Source organism: Bos grunniens, chromosome 11, assembly GCF_055505025.1.
Source record: "Bos grunniens cultivar Pamir isolate PY7600 chromosome 11, Bosgru_T2T1.0, whole genome shotgun sequence".
NCBI lineage: Eukaryota > Metazoa > Chordata > Mammalia > Artiodactyla > Bovidae > Bos > Bos grunniens.
In genome coordinates this window covers 35,898,203-35,919,585 of record NC_141175.1, presented here as the reverse complement: position 1 = coordinate 35,919,585, position 21,383 = coordinate 35,898,203, and the positions used below count along the sequence as shown (strand labels likewise).

The 21,383-nt window shown below is 39.7% G+C and overlaps 3 protein-coding genes across 4 annotated transcripts in view; 1 reads left to right on the top strand and 2 right to left on the bottom strand.

Annotated features, from left to right (window-relative positions):
- BABAM2 (BRISC and BRCA1 A complex member 2) overlaps positions 1 to 1,885 on the bottom strand; it is a 478,104-nt gene extending 476,219 nt beyond the window's left edge. Inside the window, exon 1 of the mRNA XM_086326104.1 lies at positions 1,815 to 1,885. The gene's annotated coding sequence lies outside the window, so the exon portion shown is untranslated. The remainder of the gene's footprint in view (positions 1 to 1,814) is intronic.
- RBKS (ribokinase) overlaps positions 1 to 21,383 on the top strand; it is a 101,195-nt gene that overhangs the window by 48,089 nt on the left and 31,723 nt on the right. For both annotated transcript variants that reach the window (XM_086326117.1, XM_086326116.1), the window contains 2 exons: positions 6,304 to 6,395; positions 11,530 to 11,718. In XM_086326117.1, the coding sequence (XP_086182243.1) occupies positions 6,304 to 6,395; positions 11,530 to 11,718 (281 nt within the window). The remainder of the gene's footprint in view (positions 1 to 6,303; positions 6,396 to 11,529; positions 11,719 to 21,383) is intronic.
- Positions 1,893 to 21,383, bottom strand: part of MRPL33 (mitochondrial ribosomal protein L33) — a 61,234-nt gene continuing 41,743 nt past the window's right edge. Inside the window, exon 4 of the mRNA XM_086326118.1 lies at positions 1,893 to 2,037. Within this exon, the coding sequence (XP_086182244.1) occupies positions 1,940 to 2,037 (98 nt within the window). The 3' untranslated portion in view covers positions 1,893 to 1,939. The remainder of the gene's footprint in view (positions 2,038 to 21,383) is intronic.

Below are 21,383 nucleotides of genomic sequence, written 5' to 3'. Positions count from 1 at the left end.
CAACCCCATAGACGGCAGCCCACCAGGCTCCCCCGTCCCTGGGATTCTCCAGGCAAGAACACTGGAGAATTGTTCTAAGAATGAAATAAAATAGGATGCCAAGTTTGGTGTAGTACTTCTCAGTAGACACCAATTTTCTTCCCTCTTTCACCTCTTTTTTTAAATTAAAATTAGGATAATATCCTGATCTCAGCACCCTTTGGTGAAAAAAATAAAAATAAAAAGTAGCCACTTATCTGAGACAGTGGCTTCTTGATATTGTGGCCATAGTTTCGTGACTTATACTAAGAAGAAAATAGGGAGAGAACCACACTGACTTTTCCAGATCAAACTTTCTCATCAAGACAAAAAGGAAAAAAAGAAAAGGAAAAGTGTGTGTGTGTGTATGTGTGTATGTTTATAAGTGCTTTCTCTCAAAGTATAAGTGTTCTACATAGCAATAAATGGAAAATAAGTTATCGAAATAATTTTGTGGAGAATTTTAAAACGTATGTCCTGATTTAACAAATTTCCTCTTGGCAAAACAATATGCTGTGGCGAATTCTCACTGACATTTAATGTATTTCTAATGGACATGAAGCCGTCAGAAAGAATTTTAAGCCAAAACTCACTTGGTTACGTTTTCTTAGGGTGTCACAGATAAAGTCTAAGGCTTATGGTAAACATTCTCCACACTGCACATCGTAATCAGGTGATGTGAGTACAATGAGCCTCTTCATTCAAGCTCTTATCTTTCCTTGTATAGGTCAAAGCATGTTCTCATGTAACTTCTCTTTTTTTCCTGCTATCCCTTGCTTCTCAGAGATGACTCTTCTTCTGTCCTAGTCTAATAGCCTGTTACCTACCCAGCTTGTGGAGGAGAGAAAGGTACAGCAACCACAGTGGAAGAGCTAACCTTTCACAGGTGAGGCTAGAGTTATCTGGATGGGCAGGCAGCCTGACCCGGGTGGTCATTTGGTTGGGGTCCAGCAGTGTTTCCTCTGTTATCTGCCAGGCAGTTTTCTGTTGAGGAGCTGGAGGACCTGGGGCATCAGGAATGGGCAGGAGTAGGTGATGCAGGGCCACAGTCCACCTAGTCTACTTCACATTTTCCCTGAGAGCCAGCATGCCTCAGGAAATTCTGCATGATCTTTCTTAAATTGTAATATTGGGACTAGTAATACCTGCACCTGTATGTACTTTACAGTTTAGAAAGCACTTTCATACATATTTGATTCTCAGAAAAGCCTTATGACAAAGTAAGGCACACATTATTCTCCCAGATTAAAGAGGAGAAGATAGACTCGGAGAGGTTAAGTAATTGGCTCAACCAAGGTCACTGTAGAAACCACAATTCCAGACTCCAAGACCCAAGTTCTGTGTCCTAGGGCAAACTTTAAATAAAGAAACTGCCGTGCCCCATTGATTTCAAGGAACTGAGCCTTTATGAAGAGTATCTGTAGAAAAGTGAAACCAATGAATTGTAATACTGTCCAACATGTAGCCTAAGCTTTCAGTGTTATTACTGCTTAAGTCACAGAGACAAGACCCTACAGTGTTTTCGGCAGTGTGTCCCCTACCTGCCCACATAAAACACATACACAAGCAACCGTGCACACGTGTGCCTTTGTCTAGTATCCAGCTGGTCTCCAATTGGTACTTATCAGTCAGACATAGCTTAGATTCTATACTATGAGTGGTGTGTGTGTGTGTGTGTGTGTGTTTGAATTTAACGTGTCTTCGTTCTCACCTGAGAGAAGTGTATAGTACAATAGAAGTAGCATTGGTTTGGGAGTCATGACGTATGGCTTTGAATTCAGAGTCAAATCACTTACCAAATGGAGGACTTCGTGCAAGTATGTCAGTTCCTTGCACTGGGCCTCAGTTTCTTCCGTGAAAGATGGGAGTCAGACTGAGAGCCCTCACATTCTTTTAATGTTGTAATGTGAGAGTGGGCTGATCACAGAGTAGAACAGGCAGAGCATGAAGATCTGTTGAGCACTGAGTGTCCTGTCCATTGCCCAGGGCTGGCATAGGTGCTGATCAGCATTATTCCATCTACAACAAAGATGGTAAAATCATTGTCGTCATCCATTGACGACAATAAACCCATTGCCATGGGTTTATTTCACGACTCCCTTATCTCTATATTTATAAGCAGTGAGGTTTGAATTAAACACATTGTACAACTGGATTATATATCAGGTGTTAAAATACAGAGAAGAAAGTCCCCGCTACATCTTTGTATATACTGTCTCAGAATTTACCAAAATGAAAGCATTGGTTTTACGCAACACCTGCAATGTCAAAAATGACGTGAGATCCCTCCGCAGCCCTCTCCTGTCTAGGTCACAGTGTTGTAAGAGAGGCCCACAGCCGAGCTGGTGCTGCAGCTGCTTGTGATGAAATTATGCATGTTGGTTCTGGTCTTTATATCCATTTTAAAGCAAATGGAACATTACAGGAACAATTATAAATAATTGAAATTGTAAGATCGCCAAGAAATTAAATTCTAGGTAGGATACAAAATATCTTTTAATGCCACTTTAGTCCTTTTCCATTTAGCAAACCAGGCTTCTTGGCTGGCCACCTTGACTTTGATGACATAGTTCAGCACATCACCCAAGCTTTGGGTGTTTTTGCTGCTCAAGTCACAGAGAGGAAGCTCTAGAGTGAGAGACTGGCTAGCCGGTGTTTTGGGTAGCCCAACTCTCCCATGGTTTCTTTACTTAGGGTGATGTCTTCTGTTTCTCTGAGCTCGCTCGTAGGGCCTTCTAACTATCCAGCCTCTGCCTTTCATGCTGACATCATTAAGAGTCAGCTTCATTTTCCTGTCTTTGCCTGTACATTTGCCTTCCTGGGCCTCACCAGTTCCTCACTGATATTATTGTGCCAGCCATCGACAGGCTAAGACAATCGGGAGTTCAGTCCATTGTACATGGTAATGAATAATAATTACTGTCGGGTACCGTCTGTCACCTCTGAAGCTCCAAGTTACTCCAAGGCATTGCACATCCTGTGTTCTCTAGTTTCGCATGGTTCCAGGATGACATCATTTTTTTTTCCATCTTGACTATTACAAATTTGCATTCTTCTTTGATGAGCTCCATCTACTGATTCTTCATTTTGTCATCACGGTAAAATATCCATGCTTATTTATGGTAGCATGAGCCAAAGAGGATCCTTTCTTTATGGTAGTTTCACTTTTCTCCTAAATTTAGTTATTAGTTGGACTCTAATCCCATGTATTCAATTTCTTTTGGTAAGAATGCTTCCCCTTAGTAAGATATAGGCAAATAAGATTTGACTGGTTTTTATACAGTATTTACAGTCAAATTAAATTGCAGAATTTCTCAATCCAGCAATTATTGCTGAAAATTCAATGTAACTTTCTTTTTTTTTCTTTTTTTTTTAAATTTTATTTAATTTTTAAACTTTACATAATTGTATTAGTTTTGCCAAGTATCAAAATGAATCCACCACAGTTTCTTTAAAATTTGTTTTTTTATTGTGAAAAAGTTCAAATATATGTGAACATATAGAGCATAGTATGGTAAACCCATATATACTGTCATTTAGCTTCAACAGTTATCAACACTTGGCCAGTCTTGTTTCACTTATACCCTTGGATTATTTTGAAATGAAACCAAGACATTATATCATTTCGCTCAGAGTGTACTTGTTTTTTGATGTGAGATAGTATATATATTTTAAGAATTTTGTCTTTGCATGGTATATAGCAGCTAATCTGTGGTCAGATTTATTCTCAGCCTTTTGTAACTAATCACTTATTAATTTAGTGAGTAATCTCTCAGACTTTTTTCTCTTCTGTGTAGGTGTATAAATATAAATACACATATAGTTATATTTTATTTCTTTTGTTTAAAAAAAGAGGGGAATCTTAGCACAGACTTTACTATAATACTTTTTTACTTATAAATAAATTATAGAAGTCTTTCTATGACAAAACAGAGATCTGCTTCATTTTTTTGAGTAGCAGCCGGGAGTATTTGTCATAATTTTTTATCTACTCTGATAGATACTTAGTTTCTTTTGTTTTTTTCTGTTATCAGCAGAGCTGAATGAACACTACTGTGCCTCATCTTTGCAGGCCTGGGTATGTGTGTGTAGGACGGGTTTAGAAAAGGAATTGCTAGATCAAGGCTCTTTTGCAATAAAATGGAACTTTTATAAGAAAAATGACTCTGTCCCATTGTTCCATCCTGACAGCTTGTTCTAACCTGTGCTCAGAGCTGCTGGGTGCAGAACTGAGGATCAGATAGGGTGAGCAATGGTGTTTCAACTCTATGCCTGTGGAAAATAGGGAACAACATATTTGTTTTGAAAACCTAAAAACTAAATGGGTGTTTTAGAATGCTGGGCAATTACAGCCTTTATGCATAATTGACATCTCTGAGACCTTGCTGAAGCAGGAAAACCAATGAGAGAGATTTTTGCCAGGATCCAAACTTCAACAGAAGGCAGACAAGATGGGTGGACAGGCGGGAGTATGGGGCTATGGCTAAAGGACAATACAATAATAGTAATAATCCTTTACTTTTGTACAACACTTTACAGTTTACACAGGGCTTTTACATCCATTTTCTAATTTAAGCTTCACAATAGCCCTGTGCAAAAATATGAGCAGCCAAAAATATACCATAGAATTTCTCTGGGTGGACATTCTAGATTCTAAAATAATGAAAATGTGGGAATAGCGTTGGCCTACAAACCTCTGGTCAACATCCACCGACCAAACCAAAATGTTGAGTAAGACCAAAGAAGGTGCAGCCATACACCAGCTCACTTCCCCAGGCAGAAGGAGTGGACAGCTTTCACTAGCTACATGCAGATACACATCTTCCCCAGGAACGTGGATGGATCTGCACCAAATTAACCACAGGAGAGCCACTTGCAGAACTTGTTACTATGCACACTCACTGACCTTAGCCCCGGAGATTCTGATTCAGTGAAGGTGGAGCCCAGAAATCGGGCATTTTAATAAGCTCTCCCAGCGAGGCTGATATGCAGCCAAGTTTGTGAACCACTGTTCTAGAAGAGTCTCTGAGGACTGCAGCTAGAGTATTTTACTCTGCAGGTTTATAGTAAATTAGAGTTACTAAACACATAAGTCAGTGGACCTGGGTAAGGAAAAGACGACCAACCAAGAAACCAACACAACACTGTAAAGCAACTATCCTCCAATTAAAAACAAGTTTAAAAAACAAACCAACCAATCTAGTCAGGTATTCTGGTGGATACATAAGTGTTTTGACAGGAGAACTTCCTGTGAATATAATTTTTAAATACTTTTTAAAAATGTTTACAAAGTTCCACAACAAAGACTATTGTTAAATACTGTGCATTGGCATGGGGGGCTTGTGTTGCTATGGACAGAGTCCTGTCCTCTTAGAGAGGCAACCACTTGAGAAATGACTAAACCCTAGACTTCAAGCTAGAGGACCCTGGGTAGGGACCCTGCTTAACCATCTCCCAGTGTGTGTCCTCAGGCTGACCTCATCTCTGAGGCTCACTTTCCTCCTCTGAAAAATGTATTTCTGACACTGTGATGGCTGTGACATTCTCATTTTTCCTCTTTCTGCTGTCCCCATCCATTCTCCTCTTGGAGTCTCCTATTCTGAGCTAGCTCTCAGCCTCTGATTGAATTTCTCCTCCTTTATCAATCTTTACTTTATGTTCCCAGATTGTCCATAGAAGCCAAGATTGTAAGCTTTTGTGTGAATGTGCATGGTTGCGTGAGTACATGGAATATATTTGTAAGATATTAAAAAAATAGGTGCTCAAAACATGCATATGTACATGATCCTCCTACTTACTATCCTTACCAGGAAATTTTTGAGCTGTTCATTGTTTCCTTTCTATCATGTCTTTATTTTTTTCCTGGAAAATGCATTTACGAACTAGCCATGCGACTTGAGTGCTTAAAGTAATCTGCAAAAATGTTCACCAGCCTGGATGTTCACATTTGCACATGTCCTTTCATGCCACATCATTCAAATTCTTCTTTAATGTTCTTCTTGCTCTTTGCCAGAACTTTGTTACCACCTTAGTTGTAAATACTGATGCTTGCCCTTGGGGCTGAAATGTTGTAAAGTAAAAAGCAGACCAAATGGACATAAGAAGGAATTGATACTAGGCTATCACAGAGATTGACAATCCAAACTTTTCTACATCTATAACTAAGTTGATGTTTTTAATCTGCTGGGGAAAATGGTTGTACTCGGGGGGTTCCCTTACTGAATGTTCACAAATGCACCATGTTAAAAATGATAACCACGGAACTCCCTTTTCACTCCTTTGTAGTGAAAACATTGTTCAATCCAGCGCCTGCCATTGCTGACCTGGACCCCGAGTTCTACACCCTCTCGGATGTGTTCTGCTGCAATGAAAGTGAGGTAAGGATGGAAGGTTGTGCTCATTCCTTGAGAGACCAAAAGACTTTCATGTATGTGGATAAAGCAAAGAATCCAGGACTAACCACATGAACTTTAATGCATGTGAATTCTTGGGCATAATGAAAACAGATTTTTTTGGTTGACTGGGATGTAGAAAAAAGGAAAGTAGTCAGTCCTAGAAGAAAAAGGATTCCCTGAGTCATACCCATGTTCTATTTTCTTATTTAATCATTCCATAGTCTATGGACTAATTACCATTAGAACTGCCAGAGAGAGCAAACAAAAATATGACACCCAGTTAAACTTGAATTTCAGACAAACAAGAAATAATATACTAAACATACTATAAAATTACTTGTTGTTTATCTGAAATTCAAGTTTAACTGAAAGTCCTATATTTTATCAAGCAGTGCTCTTAATAATTAACATATAACCCTGGAGCATCTGCTACATTCTGTTGTGAAGACCCTGTGACTGCACTGGTAGACAGACACAGGTTCTCCATTGATGCCATGGGAAGCCCTTGGTGGCCACTCCATTGGGGAACCACCCTCTCAGTCCATCTCAGGGTCATAATGTATATATCTGCATAAAATGTCTATATAGATTCATATCATGCCACTGAAGTATTTTAGGGAAAAAATTTCCATGTTTTCCCTTTTATCGACCAGACAGTTTTAGACCAGCACTCACCCCCACCATTGCGAGGCAAGACGTATTATACAATGCAACATACAGAGAAAGACAGTTTATAATTAATAAACTGTAATAGTAGTTTTCCGCTTGGTACAAAGGCCGAATGAAGGTTTTTAGGATTTCCTGATCTGCCTTTTGGTTAAGTTCATCTCTCAAGAACATAAAGGAAACAAGAAAGAAGACTGCCACAAGGAGAATAATTTCAAGAAGCCGCAGTAGGTTATGCAATATTTTTGAGCAACCATCACAGCCAAGCATTGTGCTGGGAAAAAGAAACTGTGGGAGATAGTGGCCATTTCACAATAAGATGTTAGACTAACCTCAACTGCCAAACTGGTTGAGATTTCCCTGTTAGACACTTACAGAGCATCACTGTTTATTCTTCAAACACTCATCACAGCTCAGATTCCTTATTCAATACCTCCGTCTTCTCCTGGAAGGGCATGGACATCTCTTATTCACTGTTGTATCCCAATGGCTATCATTGCTGCATAATCAATTACCCCCAAATCCAGTGACTTACAACAACAGTAACTATTTATGTCCATCATGGTTTCTGTGCATCAGGAAATAAGACAGGTTACAGCATGGTTCGTTTCTCCTCTGCAATATCTGGGGGTCTCAGCTAGAAGACTCAAAGACTGAGGGCTGGAATCATCTAAAGCTTCTTTCACTCACATGCTGGCTGTTGGCCAGAACATTTACACATGGCTTCTCCTTGTGGCCTGGGCTTCCTCACAATATGGAAGTTAGGTTCCCACTAGATCCAGTCTCCTAAGGAAGGGTGAAGGAGAGAGCGGAAGAGCCCAGCAGAAGACATGGTAGCTTTTATGTGACTTTTGTAAGTCACACAGTGTCTCTTCTAGCCCATTCTAATGATTGACATAGGAAAGTACACCCTGGTACCCTCTCAACAGAAGATTTTCATTGTCACAGTGTGAAAAGAGCATATACAATGTGATAATATATTGATAGTTATCTTTGGAAATTTTCACCTTTTATATTATATTTGGAACATAGTTGGTACCTAGTAAATCTTTATGGAATGAATGAACAAATGAATTGAACTCTGGTCTTTAAGGAAATTGACCTCAAAAACTTAATGGAATAAAAAAAATTTTTTAACTTAACATTATCATGGATGACTTCTAATCATGATAACAATGTAAATTCATGCCCTAAGATACGCCTTGTGCACCACACACAAACCACTGATTCATAAATATAAAAAGAGACAACGAAAACATACTTACAAGCTCAAAAACAAGATAAATAATTCTACAAATCAGAAATGGAACAGAATCACAGAGCATTTAGCCCTGGGTATGCTGTACTCCAGCCCCAGAAGCTGGCATTGGTGGCTGGATGGGTAATGGGCACTGAAAGGGTGCCACTCATGGGAGCATGGAGCAGTGCCCATGGCTGGAAACCAGAAGTGCTGGGCTAAGGCTTCCCTGCTAAGGAAAAAGAGTGGTGGAAGCTGCTATGCCAAGAACACGTAGAAGGCTCCCAACATGTGGAGATAGGAGAACAGAGAGACTGCCTCAGATCAGAAAGAAAACCAAGCCAACTGATGATGTAGAGATTGGACAGGCAGTACAGTATCACCAAGAATCCCAGAAGAAGAACTCCCTGTTGTCGATGTAACGTCTCACTCTGGGACCTAGTGGATGTAGCCATTAAACCACTAGAAAGGCAGGGATAAACCCAGTGGGAGTGAAATCTGCAGACTCTCCACCTCACAGCGAGCAGTGAGCCTACAGACGGAGAAAGGTACTGCTGCGACAGATCCAGCAGAATCAACAATCTGAAGAGGAATTTGCCCCAGATGAAATCCAAATAATAAAACAGTGCAAAAAAGACTTTAAGTATGATCAAGATTCTCATTCATTAAAAAAGGAGAACACAGGGAGCTCAACCTGGCGCTGTATGACAGCCTAGAAAGGTGAGATGGGGTGGGATGGAAGGCCGGTTCAAGAGGGAGGGAACATAATGTATACTTGCGGCTGATTCACACTGTTGTTGGCAGAAACCAGCACAACACTGTAAAGCAATTATCCTCCAATTAAATTTTTTTTTCTTTTTTTTTTTTTCTCTTGTTTTTTTGAATGGCATTGAAACATGTAAAATAAAATTTTTTTAAAAAGAAGAAATTGTGAAAGAAAAACAGAATTGAAGTGATGGTATGTGAATATGAAAACCAACCAATCAGAAGTCTTGAAAATGAAAAAATAGTCATTGAAAAAAATGTTAAAGCACTCATAGAAAGATAAACATTAAAGTGGGATGAAGAATTTGCAAACTGAAAGAGAATCTTGATCAGTTCACCTGGAGGAAGAAAACTCAATTCTCCTGGAAAATAGTACAGAAAGAAAAATAGTTAACTATTAAAGAGGAAATTAGAGAAATGAAGGACAGATTGAGAGGCTTCAACATGTGTCAAACTGCACTGAAGGAAGACGAAAATGGAACTGAAGAGAAACTCTGTTAGAGGAAAAACTGCAGGGTGTTTTGTAGAATTGAGAAAAGATATGAGCCCTCAAAACATCAAAAGTGTATTAAAAGCACCATATAAAGTAAATAAATATAACTTTCTACTAATGTACATTTTACTGGAACTGTATAAAATCAAGGGGTTTAATAAAGATAAAAATATTTTTAAACAGCTAGAGGAAAAAAGATTACACATAAATATCAAGAATATCCGATACGTCATTGCTTATAAAGGGGGAAAATGGAAAAAAATGAAAGTGTCCATGAAAAAGAGAACAGATTTTGTTTAAACTGTAGCATATTTGCAGTATGGAATACAGAGCAGTTTTTTTTTTTAAGCTATATATATCAACACAAATTTTTAAATGTTAAGAGGAAACCTACATTGCTAAATAATATATGTGGAAGATATCATTTAACTTTTTTAAAGAAAAATATTAGAAGCAAATTAAGTACAATTTAATAAAATTAAGTAAAATTTATTAAAGGTGGGTGGTATGTACATGAGTGTTTATGCATTATTTTTCATGTTCAAGATTTTTTCATTAAAGAATAGCTGTTTAAAAGGTTTTTTAAAAACCACAAGAAATCAGTGTTTCTGAAAGTGAACCATCCAGCTCAATGTACATAAGTGATCCCAGTAATGAAGAATAATGCAAACCTTCTTTTTTATAAAAAGAAAAAGGAAAGTGGCCTCATAGTATAACCACTCAGACTAAAAGGGTCTATGGAAAAGATCAAGCTGGGGGGTACATGGTGAGGTTAGTAAAACCCGTGCTCTTGGGAAAACTGACACCAAGAATGAGCAGACACTGAGATGATTTATAGGCAGCAAGAAGGGTTAATCTGGGCACATTTGGAGTAAGCACAGGAAGGGACAGACCCACTCTTAAGTAAATATGGCATATGATTAAACTGTAACACAGAAAAGACAGAATCTGGCTATAAACTTTTTAAGTCAAAAAGCATCACATGATTCATCTAGTCCAGTGTACTTTCAGCTGCTTATCTCAAAACCATAAAGGTTCCTTGGAGATGCTGGCCGGGCAAGGAAGCAGGACTGCAGCCCTTCACCCCTACTTCAGCTAGAGACTTGTTTATATTCTGGGAGAAACTACTGATTCTGTCCAAGCCCCACATTTTACAGATTTTATGTGACTTGGAGAAGTTTCCAGAGTGAGTGAGCAGTGGAGGTCTCTGAATGTCAGTGCATTACTTTTTCTGCTATATATCAGAGCCTCTCCTACTCTGCTTCCATCTTCTCAAGCAAAACAAACAGAAGAAATGAATGGTTTGCAAACTAGTAATATGAAAAAGGCATTATGGCCCAAGAGAGGACTAAAAGGATTTAGGTGTGAAAGTTATGGATATGATTTACATCGAAAATAATTGGCAGTGGCCCCTTGCTTCCTTCTTTTCCTCCCTCCCCCCTTCCCTTCTTTCTAACTCTTTATTATGAAAATCATCATAAATAAGGAAAAGCTAAATGGGCAATGAATACTCATATCCTCTCCACCTAATCAGTTGTTACCATTTTGCTCCATTGGCTTCCCCTCTCCCCTGTGTGTATTTATTTTTGTTTTGGTTGAATTATTTGAGAGTAAGCTGCAGACATGATCCCTCAACCCTGAACACTTCAGCTTGCATCTCCTAAGAGGAACCACAATACTATTATCACACCTAGGAAAATTATCAGTAATTCTATACTATCATCTAATATTCAAGCCACATTTAAATTTTCCCAGTTGTTCCAGGAACATCTTTCATAGTTTTTTTGTTGTCACTGTTATTATTTATTTCCTGAGCCAGTATCCACCAGTGTTTGCCATGACCTTGGTTGTTATGAAAAAGAAGGGAGACATCTCCTAGAAAAACAGATCTAATCTAGAAGTGGACCCAGTCACTTATTCTCAACACTGTTTCATTTCTCTTTTGTGTATTTCAGGCTGAGATTCTGACCGGCCTTGAGGTCTGCAGCCCCACAGATGCTGGGAGGGCTGCGTTGGTGCTCCTGGAAAGGGGCTGTCAGGTCGTAATCATCACCTTAGGTGCTGAAGGATGTGTGATGCTGTCACAGACAGAACCTGTCCCAAAGCACATTCCCACAGAGAAGGTCAAGGCTGTGGATACTACGGTAGGTTTTTCAATTTCAGAATCCTTTTGGCCTTTGAAAATCATCATTTAGTAACTAAGATACTGCACCTGAATTTTTGGATCATGCGGTACAGGCCCTAAGAGGTAATATGTTGGAAGAGAAGAACAATCAATCAGGTTGGAGAACTGTATCTTAACCCTCTCTAGCCCACTGTGGGACTTTATACAAGTCCCTTAGCCTCTCTGAATCAGTTTCCTCCATAAAACTGGAATATCAGTAGAATTATACCCATATTACCTTTATTCATTCATTCATTGAATAAGCCTTGATTGAATACCTGCTATATGCCAGTCATGTATTACATGCATATATATAGTGATGTGGAGAAGGCAATGGCACCCCACTCCAGTACTCTTGCCTGGAAAATCCCATGGACGGAGGAGCCTGGTGCTGCAGTCCCTGGGGTCACTGCGAGTTGGACACGACTGAGCGGCTTTGCTTTCACTTTTCACTTTCATCATTGGAGAAGGAAATGGCAACCCACTCCAGTGTTCTTGCCTGGAGAATCCCAGGGATGGGGGAGCCTGGTGGGCTGCTGTCTATGGGATCGCACGGAGTTGGACACGACTAAAGTGACTTAGCAGCATATAGTGATGTACAAGACAGAGTCTCTGCCCTCATGGGGCCAGATTTTTAAACAATAAGCACACTGCCGGATCTTACAAGCCTCTTGCCTAGAATGAAATAGCAAGGAGCACTAGTTACTATTGTATTATATATATATACACTAGATAATATATTTAATTTATTATATTATATATTGTATGTTTTATTATATTTATACAGTATGTTTGTTTATTTCGTTGCTTAGGAAAGACTTTAAAATGTGGGTCATTTATCAAAAAAGAAGCTTATGGGCATTTGATAAAGTTTTAGATACAAATATGCATTGAAATACATAAGTGCAAGGAGTACTTCTATTACATAAAATTACATCCTGAATGCTTTTTTTTTTTTTTTAATTTTATTTTTTTAAAAAAAATCACATGCTCCCCATCCTGAACCCTCCTCCCTCCCAACCTCCCCATACCATCCCCCTGGGCCTTCCCAGCGCACCAGCCCCAAGCATCCAGCATCGTGCACTGAACCTGGACTGGCATCTCGTTTCATACATGACATTTCACATGTTTCAATGACATTCTCCCAAATCTTCCCACCCTCTCCCACAGAGTCCATAAGACTGTTCTATACATCAGTGTCTCTTTTGCTGTCTCGTACACAGGGTTATCGTTACCATCTTTCTAAATTCCATATACATGCGTTAGTATACTGTATTTATGTTTTTCCTTCTGGCTTACTTCACTCTGTATAATAGTCTCCAGTTTCATCCACCTCATTAGAACTGATTCAAATGTATTCTTTTTAATGGCTGAGTAATACTCCATTGTGTATATGTACCACAGCTTTCTTATCCATTCATCTGCTGATGGACATCTAGGTTGCTTCCATGTCCTGGCTATTATAAACAGTGCTGCGATGAACATTGGGGTACACGTGTCTCTTTCCCTTCTGGTTTCCTCAGTGTGTATGCCCAGCAGTGGGATTGCTGGATCATAAGGCAGTTCTATTTCCAGTTTTTTAAGGAATCTCCACACTGTTCTCCATAGTGGCTGTACTAATTTGCATTCCCACCAACAGTGTAAGAGGGTTCCCTTTTCTCCACACCCTCTCCAGCATTTATTATTTGTAGACTTTTGGATCGCAGCCATTCTGACTGGTGTGAAATGGTACCTCATAGTGGTTTTGATTTGCATTTCTCTGATAAAGAGTGATGTTGAACATCTTTTCAAGTGTTTGTTAGCCATCTGTATGTCTTCTTTGGAGAAATGTCTATTTAGATCTTTGGCCCATTTTTTGATTGGGTCATTTATTTTTCTGGAGTTGAGCTGTAGGAGTTGCTTGTATATTTTTGAGATTAGTTGTTTGTCGGTTGCTTCATTTGCTATTATTTTCTCCCATTCTGAAGGCTGTCTTTTCACCTTGCTAATAGTTTCCTTTGATGTGCAGAAGCTTTTAAGTTTAATTAGGTCCCATTTGTTTATTTTTGCTTTTATTTCCAATATTCTGGGAGGTGGGTCATAGAGGATCCTGCTGTGATGTATGTCAGAGAGTGTTTTGCCTATGTTCTCCTCTAGGAGTTTTATAGTTTCTGGTCTTATGTTGAGATCTTTAATCCATTTTGAGTTTATTTTTGTATATGGTGTTAGAAAGTGTTCTAGTTTCATTGTTTTACAAGTGGTTGACCAGATTTCCCAGCACCACTTGTTAAAGAGATTGTCTTTAATCCACTGTATATTCTTGCCTCCTTTGTCAAAGATAAGGTGTCCATATGTGCGTGGATTTATCTCTGGGCTTTCTATTTTGTTCCATTGATCTATATTTCTGTCTTTGTGCCAGTACCATACTGTCTTGATAACTGTGGCTTTGTAGTAGAGCCTGAAGTCAGGTAGGTTGATTCCTCCAGTTCCATTTTTCTTTCTCAAGATCACTTTGGCTATTCGAGGTTTTTTGTATTTCCATACAAATTGTGAAATTATTTGTTCTAGCTCTGTGAAGAATTCTGTTGGTAGCTTGATAGGGATTGCATTGAATCTATAAATTGCTTTGGGTAGTATACTCATTTTCACTATATTGATTCTTCCAATCCATGAACATGGTATATTTCTCCATCTATTAGTGTCCTCTTTGATTTCTTTCACCAGTGTTTTATAGTTTTCTATATATAGGTCTTTAGTTTCTTTAGGTAGATATATTCCTAAGTATTTTATTCTCTTCGTTGCAATGGTGAATGGAATTGTTTCCTTAATTTCTCTTTCTGTTTTCTCATTATTAGTGTATAGGAATGCAAGGGATTTCTGTGTGTTGATTTTATATCCTGCAACTTTACTATAATCATTGATTAGTTCTAGTAATTTTCTGGTGGAGTCTTTAGGGTTTTCTATGTAGAGGATCATGTCATCTGCAAATAGTGAGAGTTTTACTTCTTCTTTTCCAATTTGGATTCCTTTTATTTCTTTTTCTGCTCTGATTGCTGTAGCCAAAACTTCCAAAACTATGTTGAATAGTAATGGTGAAAGTGGGCACCCTTGTCTTGTTCCTGACTTTAGAGGAAATGCTTTCAATTTTTCACCACTGAGGATAATGTTTGCTGTGGGTTTGTCATATATAGCTTTTATTATGTTGAGGTATGTTCCTTCTATTCCTGCTTTCTGGAGAGTTTTTATCATAAATGGGTGTTGAATTTTGTCAAAGGCTTTCTCTGCATCTATTGAGATAATCATATGGTTTTTGTTTTTCAATTTGTTAATGTGGTGTATTACATTGATTGATTTGCGGATATTGAAGAATCCTTGCATCCCTGGGATAAAGCCCACTTGGTCATGGTGTATGATCTTTTTAATGTGTTGTTGGATTCTGATTGCTAGAATTTTGTTTAGGATTTTTGCATCTATGTTCATCAGTGATATTGGCCTATAGTTTTCTTTTTTTGTGGCATCTTTGTCAGGTTTTGGTATTAGGGTGATGGTGGCCTCATAGAATGAGTTTGGAAGTTTACCTTCCTCTGCAATTTTCTGGAAGAGTTTAAGCAGGATAGGTGTTAGCTCTTCTCTAAATTTTTGGTAGAATTCAGCTGTGAAGCCGTCTGGACCTGGGCTTTTGTTTGCTGGAAGATTTTTGATTACAGTTTCAATTTCCATGCTTGTGATGGGTCTGTTAAGGTTTTCTATTTCTTCCTGGTCGAGTTTTGGAAAGTTGTACTTTTCTAAGAATTTGTCCATTTCTTCCTCGTTGTCCATTTTATTGGCATATAATTGTTGATAATAGTCTCTTATGATCCTTTGTATTTCTATGTTGTCTGTTGTGATCTCTCCACTGTCATTTCTAATTTTATTGATTTGATTTTTCTCCCTTTGTTTCTTGATGAGTCTGGCTAATGGTTTGTCAATTTTATTTATCCTTTCAAAGAACCAGCTTTTGGCTTTGTTGATTTTTGCTATGGTCTCTTTTGTTTCTTTTGCATTTATTTCTGCTCTAATTTTTAAGATTTCTTTCCTTCTACTAACCCTGGGGTTCTTCATTTCTTCCTTTTCTAGTTGTTTGAGGTGTAGAGTTAGGTTATTTATTTGACTTTTTTCTTGTTTCTTGAGGTGTGCCTGTATTGCTATGAACTTTCCCCTTAGGACTGCTTTTACTGTGTCCCACAGGTTTTGGGTTGTTGTGTTTTCATTTTCATTCGTTTCTATGCAAATTTTGATTTCTTTTTTGATTTCTTCTGTGATTTGTTTGTTATTCAGCAGCGTGTTGTTCAGCCTCCATATGTTGGAATTTTTAATAGTTTTTCTCCTGTAATTGAGATCTAATCTTACTGCATTGTGGTCAGAAAAGATGCTTGGAATGATTTCTATTTTTTTGAATTTACCAAGGCTAGCTTTATGGCCCAGGATGTGATCTATCCTGGAGAAGGTTCCATGTGCGCTTGAGAAAAAGGTGAAATTCATTGTTTTGGGATGAAATGTCCTATAGATATCAATTAGGTCTAACTGGTCTATTGTATCGTTTAAAGTTTGTGTTTCCTTATTAATTTTCTGTTTAGTTGATCTATCCATAGGTGTGAGTGGGGTATTAAAGTCTCCCACTATTATTGTGTTATTGTTAATTTCTCCTTTCATACTTGTTAGCATTTGTCTTACATACTGCGGTGCTCCCGTGTTGGGTGCATATATATTTATAATTGTTATATCTTCTTCTTGGATTGATCCTTTGATCATTATGTAGTGACCTTCTTTGTCTCTTTTCACAGCCTTTGTTTTAAAGTCTATTTTATCTGATATGAGTATTGCTACTCCTGCTTTCTTTTGGTCCCTATTTGCATGGAAAATCTTTTTCCAGCCCTTCACTTTCAGTCTGTATGTGTCCCCTGTTTTGAGGTGGGTCTCCTGTAGACAACATATGTAGGGGTCTTGTTTTTGTATCCATTCAGCCAGTCTTTGTCTTTTGGTTGGGGCATTCAACCCATTTACGTTTAAGGTAATTACTGATAAGTATGATCCCGTTGCCATTTACTTTATTGTTTGGGGTTCGAATTTATACACCATTTTTGTGTTTCCTGTCTAGAGAATATCCTTTAGTATTTGTTGTAGAGCTGGTTTGGTGGTGCAGAATTCTCTCAGCTTTTGCTTATCTGAGAAGCTTTTGATTTCTCCTTCATACTTGAATGAAATCCTTGCTGGGTACAATAATCTGGGCTGTAGGTTATTTTCTTTCATCATTTTAAGTATGTCTTGCCATTCCCTCCTGGCTTGAAGAGTTTCTATTGAAAGATCAGCTGTTATCCTTATGGGAATTCCCTTGTGTGTTATTTGTTGTTTTTCCCTTGCTGCTTTTAATATTTGTTCTTTGTGTTTGATCTTTGTTAATTTGAGTAATATGTGTCTTGGGGTGTTTCGCCTTGGGTTTATCCTGTTTGGGATTCTCTGGGTTTCTTGGACTTGGGTGATTATTTCCTTCCCCAGTTTAGGGAAGTTTTCAACTATTATCTCCTCAAGTATTTTCTCATGGTCTTTCTTTTTGTCTTCTTCTTCTGGAACCCCTATGATTCGAATGTTGTAGCGTTTAATATTGTCCTGGAGGTCTCTGAGATTGTCCTCATTTCTTTTAATTCGTTTTTCTTTTATTCTCTCTGATTCATTTATTTCTACCATTCTATCTTCTAATTCACTAATCCTATCTTCTGCCTCTGTTATTCTACTATTTGTTGCCTCCAGAGTGTTTTTAATTTCATTTATTGCATTATTCATTGTATATTGACTCTTTTTTATTTCTTCTAGGTCCTTGTTAAACCTTTCTTGCATCTTCTCAATCCTTGTCTCCAAGCTATTTATCTGTGATTCCATTTTAATTTCTAGATTTTGGATCAATTTCACTATCATTATTCGGAATTCTTTATCAGGTAGATTCCCTATCTCTTCCTCTTTTGTTTGGTTTGGTGGGCATTTATCCTGTTCCTTTATCTGCTGGCTATTCCTCTGTCTCTTCATCTTGTTTAAATTGCTGAGTATGGGGTGTCCTTTCTGTATTCTGGCAGTTTGTGGAGTTCTCTTTATTGTGGCTATTCCTCACTGTGTGTGGGTTTGTACAGGTGGCTTGTCAAGGTTTCCTGGTTAGGGAAGCTTGTGTCAGTGTTCTGATGGGTGGAACTGTATTTCTTCTCTTTGTTCAGTCGCGCTGTGGGGAGGGAGGGAGGGATGCTGCAAGCAAATAACACTGGCGTGCGCTCGCAGTGCCTCAGCCACACTGGGTCTGCCCCCGCTCACTGCACGTGTAGCCTCCCTGCCCACACTGCTCGGGCTCTAGGTTGTTCCGCCGGGAACAATCCAAGGCTGGCCCTGGGTTGCATGTACCTCCCAGGTCCAAGCCGCTCAGGTTCAGGCACTCGGATAGTCCTCAGAGGCGCAGACTCAGTTGGGCCTGAGTATTGTGCTCTTCCCAGGTCCGAGCAGCTCAAGTGATGAGGTGTTTGGCGAGCGCCAATGCTGCGACTTATCGCCTCCCCGCCACTCGGTTATCTGGGCGCAAAACCGGCGCACCTTCTTAGGCAGATGTTAACCGTCCAGACCCCCAAGAAGTTTTAGTTAGCAAAGAAGCCTGCTTACAGTTTTATAGATAATGTCTCTCTGGGGCTGCGATTGCCCCCTTCCGGCTCTGGCTGCCTATCACCGGAGGGGGAAGGTCTGCAGCCGGCTATCTCTGTTCAATTCTTTGTTCCGTGCACGGGCCTGGCGGTCTTAGGTTGGGGCTGGCTTTTCGCGTAGTAGATATCCCACAGTCTGGTTTGTTAGCCCAAATTATTTCGCTCAGATAGTGCTCAGGGTATTCAGGCCAGATTCTTACTCTAAGTGATGCAGCCCGCGCTGCGCCTCCCTGCCCAGCCCCCGCTTGTTAATGGCGCCTGCAGGCGTCTGCGCTGCTTCTCCACTGGGGGAGTTACCGTAGGACTCGCAATCTTCGAGTTTTAATTGTTTATTTATTTTTTCTTCCTGTTACGTTGCCCTCTGTGCTTCCAAAGCTCGGCACAGATTCGGCAGTGAGAAGGTTTCCTGGTGTTTGGAAACTTCTCTCTTTTTAAGACTCCCTTCCCGGGACGGAGCTCCGTCCCTCCCTCTTTTGTCTCTTTTTTTGTCTTTTATATTTTTTCCTACCTCCTTTCGAAGAGTTGGATTGCTTTTCTGGGTGCCTGATGTCCTCTGCCGGCATTCAGAAGTTGTTTTGTGGAATTTACTCGACGTTTAAATGCTCTTTTGATGAATTTGTGGGGGAGAAAGTGTTCTCCCTGTCCTACTCCTCCGCCATCTTGGCTCCTCCTCCCCTGAATGCTTTTTAAAATGTGCTTTATCAGGAATCTGATAAACTATACTTGGCAGTGTTATTCTCGTCATATTTACTTATTTCTGAAACCACTCATTTTTCTGCTTTGTTGAGAAAGACAGTAACTTGCATTTGAGAGACTCCTTATTAGTTCTGAACTCAGTCCTCCATTGAGTAAATGAAGTTGCTCAGTCGTGTCTGACTCTTAGAGATCCCATGGACTGTAGCCTATCAGGCTCCTCCTTCTATGGAATTTTCCAGGCAAGAATACTGGAGTGGGTTGCCATTTCCTTCTCCAGGGGATTTTCCCGACCCAGGGATCGAACCCAGGTCTCCCGCGTTATAGACAGACACTTTACCATCTGAGCCAACAGGGAAGTCCTCCATTAGACTAAAACTATTCAAGGCTATGGTTTTTCCTGTGGTCATGTATGGATGTGAGAGTTGGACTGTGAAGAAGGCTGAGGGCCGAAGAATTGATGCTTTTGAAGTGTGGTGTTGGAAAAGACTCTTGAGAGTCCCTTGGACTGCAAGGAGATCCAACCAGTCCATTCTGAAGGAGGTCAGCCCTGGGATTTCTTTGGAAGAAATGATGCTAAAGCTGAAACTCCAGTACTTTGGCCACCTCATGCCAAGAGTTGACTCATTGGAAAAGACTCTGATGCTGGGAGGAATTGGGGGCAGGAGGAGAAGGGGACAACAGAGGATGAGATGGCTGGATGGCATCACTGACTTGATGGACGTGAGTCTGGGTGAACTCCGGGAGTTGGTGATGGACAGGAAGGCCTGGCGTGCTGCGATTCATGGGGTCGCAAAGAGTCGGACACGACTGAGCGACTGAACTGAACTGATTCTAGGTCCTGAACTAGAGCAGAAGAGTTTGTTCTCTTTTGCTGAAAATAAAATGAAGGGTCCTTGTGAAGCTGTCGAACCTCTGTGGCTGCCGAGAAGTGGCTCAGCCTCTGCTTTCAGCATCTGTGTCAGTCACAACTCCTTTTGCTCATAGTTACCAACCAGAAATACAACCTAAATGACTTAATTCCAAACAAGGGTTGTATCTGGTGCACATAAGTAGAACATTCAAAGGTACGGCAGAACGCAGAGACTAAACCGTGTCCTCAGGACTCACTTGTTCACCCTTCCCCTGTCAGCTCTGCTTGCCTTGTGGTGGGCTTTGAGCTCAGACCGGCACCCTCTGGGTGGTAGTCCCTGGCAGCCCCCTTCCCGCACTGTCTCACATCATGATCCCATCCCCGATGTCAAATAAAAATCAAAGAGCTCTTTTCAGAGGATGGGAAGTGGATACTGATCAGGGAAAGCCACCTGCGCCCACCACAGAACATTCATGTGGAAATGCACTGCTTGGGTATAGGACTGATTGGAGAAACTAGCCTTGGAAATGTTCAAATTGGAATCAATAGTAATAATGCTCAGTAATTTCACGTTGAAGGATTGGCTTTCACGGATCAGGGTGGATAATAACTTTGAGCATCTTACGTGCAGCCGTGTGCACCAAGGAGGCTTTCACACTTGACTGATATCGTCTTGTGCCCTTTCGTTTGGTTTCTGAGCTCCTGCAGTTAATTCTTAAGGTTCAGGAAAGGTGAGAGGCAATGACAGTTTAGAGAGAACAGATTACTTAATACTTGGAGGCAAGAGAGAGAAGATGGGATCAGGAAGATCAGGGTGCTGGATCAGGATTGACAAGTTTTTTCTGTGAAGGGCCAGATGGTAGAGTTTTAGGCTTTATATGCCATATGCATACATGCTTTGTTACAACCACTCAGCACTATCGTGGTAACATGAAAGCATCCATAAATAGCTTTGTATGCTCCTGAAATTAAGTTAATATTAATCTAAACTAGGTTAAGTTGTTAATTGGAATCACCAACTAACTACAATTACTAAGAACAAAAAAAAGAAAAAATCAAGATAGTTAAATGGTACACTAGAAAATATCTATTAAGCACAAAGGAAGATAGTAATGGAGGGACAGAGGAATAAAGATACTGAAAGATATGCTGGTGTAAACTGGGATAAAACTAAGACCGAGGAAGATATAGGGTCCAGGAAACAGGTGATGCAACTTGGTACTGAAGAATTTATTTGCAGGGCAGCAATAGAGAAACAGACATAGAGAACAGACTTATGGACATGAGGAGAGGGGAGGAGAGGGTGAGATGTATGGAGAGAGTAACATGGAAACTTACATTACCATATGTAAAATAGAGAGCCAACAGGAATTTGCTGTATGCCTCAGAAAACTCAAACAGAGGCTC